Source organism: Sinocyclocheilus grahami, unplaced genomic scaffold (assembly GCF_001515645.1).
Source record: "Sinocyclocheilus grahami isolate Dianchi unplaced genomic scaffold, SAMN03320097.WGS_v1.1 scaffold20.1, whole genome shotgun sequence".
In the NCBI taxonomy this organism is placed as follows: Eukaryota; Metazoa; Chordata; class Actinopteri; order Cypriniformes; family Cyprinidae; genus Sinocyclocheilus; species Sinocyclocheilus grahami.
In genome coordinates this window covers 1478016-1482799 of record NW_015505199.1, presented here as the reverse complement: position 1 = coordinate 1482799, position 4784 = coordinate 1478016, and the positions used below count along the sequence as shown (strand labels likewise).

Here is a 4784-nt window from a genome sequence, read left to right as displayed (position 1 = left end):
CCCGAAATTTGCCCCAAGTTTTTTTGGGGGGGGGGGGGTAGTAACTCTACGGCTCCAGCCGTAGAGACCGAGGCGGGGGTTGGAGCCGCGGCCTCGGAGGCTGCTTCACCGTGGCCTCCTAAACTACCTGCTCCGCCATGGCACCCCGAACGGGTACCGCTCTGGAGGCCCACTGTCCCGTGTCTGTCCTGAGGGACCTCCAGAGTGCCCATCCCCCCTCCCCATTGGATGTTATATGGGGCGAGGACACGTCTTCCGGCGGGGGGTGTCATGTCAGACTCTGTTCCATGTTTTGTGGTTGTTTTGCTCCTCATGTGCCTTCCTTTCCCATGTTTAATTTGTCCCAGGTGTTTCCCTTGATGTTTCATTGCTCCCAGGTGTGTCGTTTAGTACATATGGTTCCTAACATACATGGTACTTTTCAAATCCAGACTGTATTATTCATATAACAACAGAACAGCAGAGCAGATGTTTCTGGTCTCATCTTGTATTGTGAATACCTTTCAAAAATAGATACTGAATCACCGTTCAAAAACAATTACGGCAAACAGAGAGGTTCACTGTGGTGTGAAAAACTGTTGGCCCCTTCCTGATTTCTTATTTTTTTGCATGTTTGTCACACTTTAATGTTTCAGATCATCAAACAAATTTAAATATTAGTAAAAGATAACACAAGTGAACACAACATGCAGTTTTTAAATTAAGGTTTTTATTATTAAAATTAAAATTATTAAAATAAATTATTAAAATATTTCACACCATGTGTGAAAAAGTGTTTGCCCCCTAAACCTAATAACTGGTTGGGCCACCCTTAGCAGCAACAACTGCAATCAAGCGTTTGCGATAACTTGCAATGAGTCTGTTACAGCGCTGTGGAGGAATTTTGGCCCACTCTATTAAAGTGTGCTATTCATAAACACATCTATTGAAAGTGGAATATTAAAAATTATACCTGGGCCTTTATGCATGTTGTGTTTTCATGAATAATTGGGTGTGTTAGATGAAGTTAAACAAGAATGTATGAATTATAAAAAGTGATCAAATACTTTAGCTATAATACATTTTAAAAAAGGAATAATATGGGCTGAAGGACAGAGCGTTATGTCAAACCATTAAAACAATAATCTGACTTCAACAGCTGAAGCACTACTTGTCCTTTAAACTCACCTGCCTCCGAATGTGCGCATTTCCTTCCACAGGCATGTTAATCGCACTCTGAATTAGACTCCTGGCAATGAAAATGTAGTACACAGCAATAACGAAGAGAGGAATAATGTACAGAATGAGGAAAGAGGCCATGGAATGGATTTTGGGGTGCAGGTCTCCGGCATGAGGATACGGGGCACATGCTTTAAAAGTCTCATTGGTTTCGGGGATGTGGAAGCTGTGGAGATCGGAGAACACCACCTCAGGAATGGCCAGGATCATGGAGAGAAGCCAGATCGACGCAGCCCTCAGGCAGACCTTTAGCGAAGCTTTAGATGTCTGGATATCCATTGGCTTGACAATAGCCTTGTATCTAAGAGACAGAAAAGGACCCGGGAACAGAAGGAGCCATTTTAATTAAGAATATAACCTTAAGAACAATATTTTAAATGAGATTACAAGTAAATAAATATGCGGACATGATGATTTAAGTTGATGATATTCTATTATATTAAAGCTAAACAATGGGCCTAGAAACAAGATGATGACTGCAACATTACAGCAATATAAATACTCAAAGGTCATTTTCACTACAACTGCTAACTACATCACAAAATGGCACTAGTTGCGTTTGAATGAAACAAGACAGCGTGATTCACAAAAGCTTCAGAGCAGTCTAATATACAGCATGAGAAATATTAGGAACTAAAATGCAAAAACCGGGTTCCATGAGTAAAAATCAAATTCATTTTCTCCCAAGGAATTTTGTTTTGTTAATAATAGCTTATAAACCGTTAAAGACAGACCTACTGTGAGCAATGAGGTTGTGAATCATTGGAATATATGCTTTTGTTGAAGCCATCATTTCACATTATTATGTATTTATTCTTGATGAAAAACTACATTACCCATGTTTCTGCAAATTTTCCACCAATCAGAGAACTGAAACAAGCAAATCATGCCAAAAAGAACTTTTTAACACCCACCCACTCCAATGAAGCACTGCAAATGACTAATCAAGTGAGTGTCCCTACTAAAAACTGTTTGCATATGTAAGTATATTTTGCAATGCATGTAAGATATACATACACTATATAATTAACATTTTAATAGTTGTTCATTTCTCTGTATTTTTTATTTGATTGTCATTTGCAGTGCTTGATGGCATTGTAGTCTTTCCATTATTAGTCTTGCACCTTGGTTTTTGACTAATGTTCAAATCAAAGTTTGTAGTGTTGTGATTCAATTTATAGCTGGTTGGTTTGGTTCAGCTTATAATGCTTTAACGAAGACTTTTTAAAAATCCATATGGGAAAAATGAATGGGAAAAAAAATGACTTAAAAATCTGTCAGGAAATATCAGGCGCCGGATGGTGGATTGACCAATCAGAACTGACTATTCCAGAAAACCCAAGGACTAAAAAAAGCTATCAGAAGTGATAGTAGCCTATCTATTCAATGACTGACTTAAAGCCCTGAATGCAGACCACAGGAAAAGATTCTCCCACCTATGAGTGCCATCTACCATCTGTTCATGGCTGTTCACCAATAAGAAATCAAGCCTCCAGTGCTAATTAGACTCCCACCACATCGATCATGAACAGCCTCTCTTTTTTTTTTTTAGAACTATTTGATTATTATTATATATATATACTATTATATCAGATGGAGACAAACATGTAAGAGGAATTTCATTTCAATCACATGCATTTGTATAGTGCATTTCCCAATAAAGCAGCTTTGCAATGAATAGAGCCTCACAAATCCTTCAGTCAGTGAACAAGCCAAAGCCGACAATGGCAAAGAAAAACTCACTAATAAAGATCCTCATAAAATTCTGAGAAACCATATTTACTGTTCTTAATACCTTTGTAAAGTCTTAATGAGCAATAATAATTCTTAATTTTTTATTGGCTTTTGATTTCATAAAAACCTTAATCCACAGAATCAACTTTCTCATTTAATCCGAGTGCACATCGACCCACAGTTGAACCATTGCTCTGGAGGTGCACTGGTTACTCTTGCGTGCTCTAGCATCGACACTAACAGGCAGAGGAAGCAGTTCATTTTTAGGCATCTTATTTTTCATTTCCCTTCATCTGCTACTATCACACACCAAGTCACACACTTCTTCGGGAGAATAGACAGACCAAGAAATCATAAAATTGGTGCCTTGTATATATGGGATAGAGTCTATATATTTGATCAGAATAGAATAGAATTCTGATCTGAATCACTAAAGTCAGGTTGCCTTCTCAACCTGGCTAAAACCTCCTAAACATAAAAATTGCATTTAAAAAATGAAGTGATAATGACAGACTTCAGAACACAGGCACCACTTTTCACCGGAACTGTTTTGACAGTTGGGATAGATCATCAGCGGAAGTGGGACAGTGATTTTTTTTTAGTTTACATGTTGCATTGAATTTTTCAATACCACTTTACAATTAAACTACTATTCATTGTTAGTTCATGTTAGCTTAATCCATTAAATAATATTAACAGATACTTTTGAAAACTTTTGATTTTAATAATGTGTTAGTAAATGTTGAAATTAACATATTTTTTTCATTGTTAGTTCATGTTAACTAAAGCAGTTAAGTTAACTAATGTTAACAAATGGAACCTTTGTAAAGTGTTACCAATTTTTCTTCCATTAAAAATGACAAAATAATGTCCACAGTCTTAAGGTGGTCATGATGGAATATCAAATGGTTTGTTACTGGTCTATCACCCCTATAACCAACTTGATAAAGGTCTACCAGGTCAGTTTCACCCCCACCCAGGGGCGTAGCCATCATTTCAGAAGTGAGGGGGACAGAAATGTTTTATATATATAGTACAAAGTACAGCAAAAGCAGTAATGTTGTGAAATATTTTTACTATTTAAAATAACTGCTTTCTATTTGAATATATTTTAAAATGATTGCTGTGATCAAAGCTGAATTTTCAGCATCATTATTCCAGTCTTCAGTGTCACATCCTACAGAAATAATTATAATATGCTGATTTGCTGCTCAAGAAACCTTTTAAAATTATTATTATTATATTATTCATATTTAAAACAACTGAGTACATTTTTTCAGGATTCTTTGATGAATAGAAGGAACCAAAGATCAGTATTTATGTGAAATAAAAAGCTTTTGTAACATTATACACTATACCGTTCAAAAGCTTAGAATCAGTAACATTTTTATTTTTTTGGAAAAGAAATGATAGAAATTAACACTTTTATTTAGCAAGGATGCTTTAAATTGATCAAAAGGGATGATAAAGACATTTATAATGTTACAAAAGATTTCTATTTCAGATAAATGCTGTTCTTCTGAACTTTCTTTTCATCAAAGAAACCTGAAAACATTCTACTCAGCTGTTTTCAACATCATAATAATAATACATGTTTTTTGAGCAGGAAATCAGTATATTATAATGATTTCTGAGGGATCGTGTGGCTATAGTAATGATGCTAAAAATGTAGCTTTGAAATCACAATAAATTACATTTTAAAATATATTCAAATAGAAAAATGTTATTTTAAATAGCCTAGTAAAAATAATTTCAAAATTGTACTGTTTTGCTGTACTTTGGATCAAATAAATGCAGGCTTGGTGAACAGAAGAGACTTCTTTAAAAAACAT

At 35.5% G+C, this 4784-nt stretch overlaps 1 protein-coding gene across 1 annotated transcript in view; it reads right to left on the bottom strand.

The window, feature by feature from the left end:
* grpr (gastrin-releasing peptide receptor) overlaps nt 1-4784 on the bottom strand; it is an 11004-nt gene that overhangs the window by 2465 nt on the left and 3755 nt on the right. The window contains exon 2 of the mRNA XM_016239570.1: nt 1168-1519. Coding sequence (XP_016095056.1) covers nt 1168-1519 — 352 coding nt within the window. The remainder of the gene's footprint in view (nt 1-1167; nt 1520-4784) is intronic.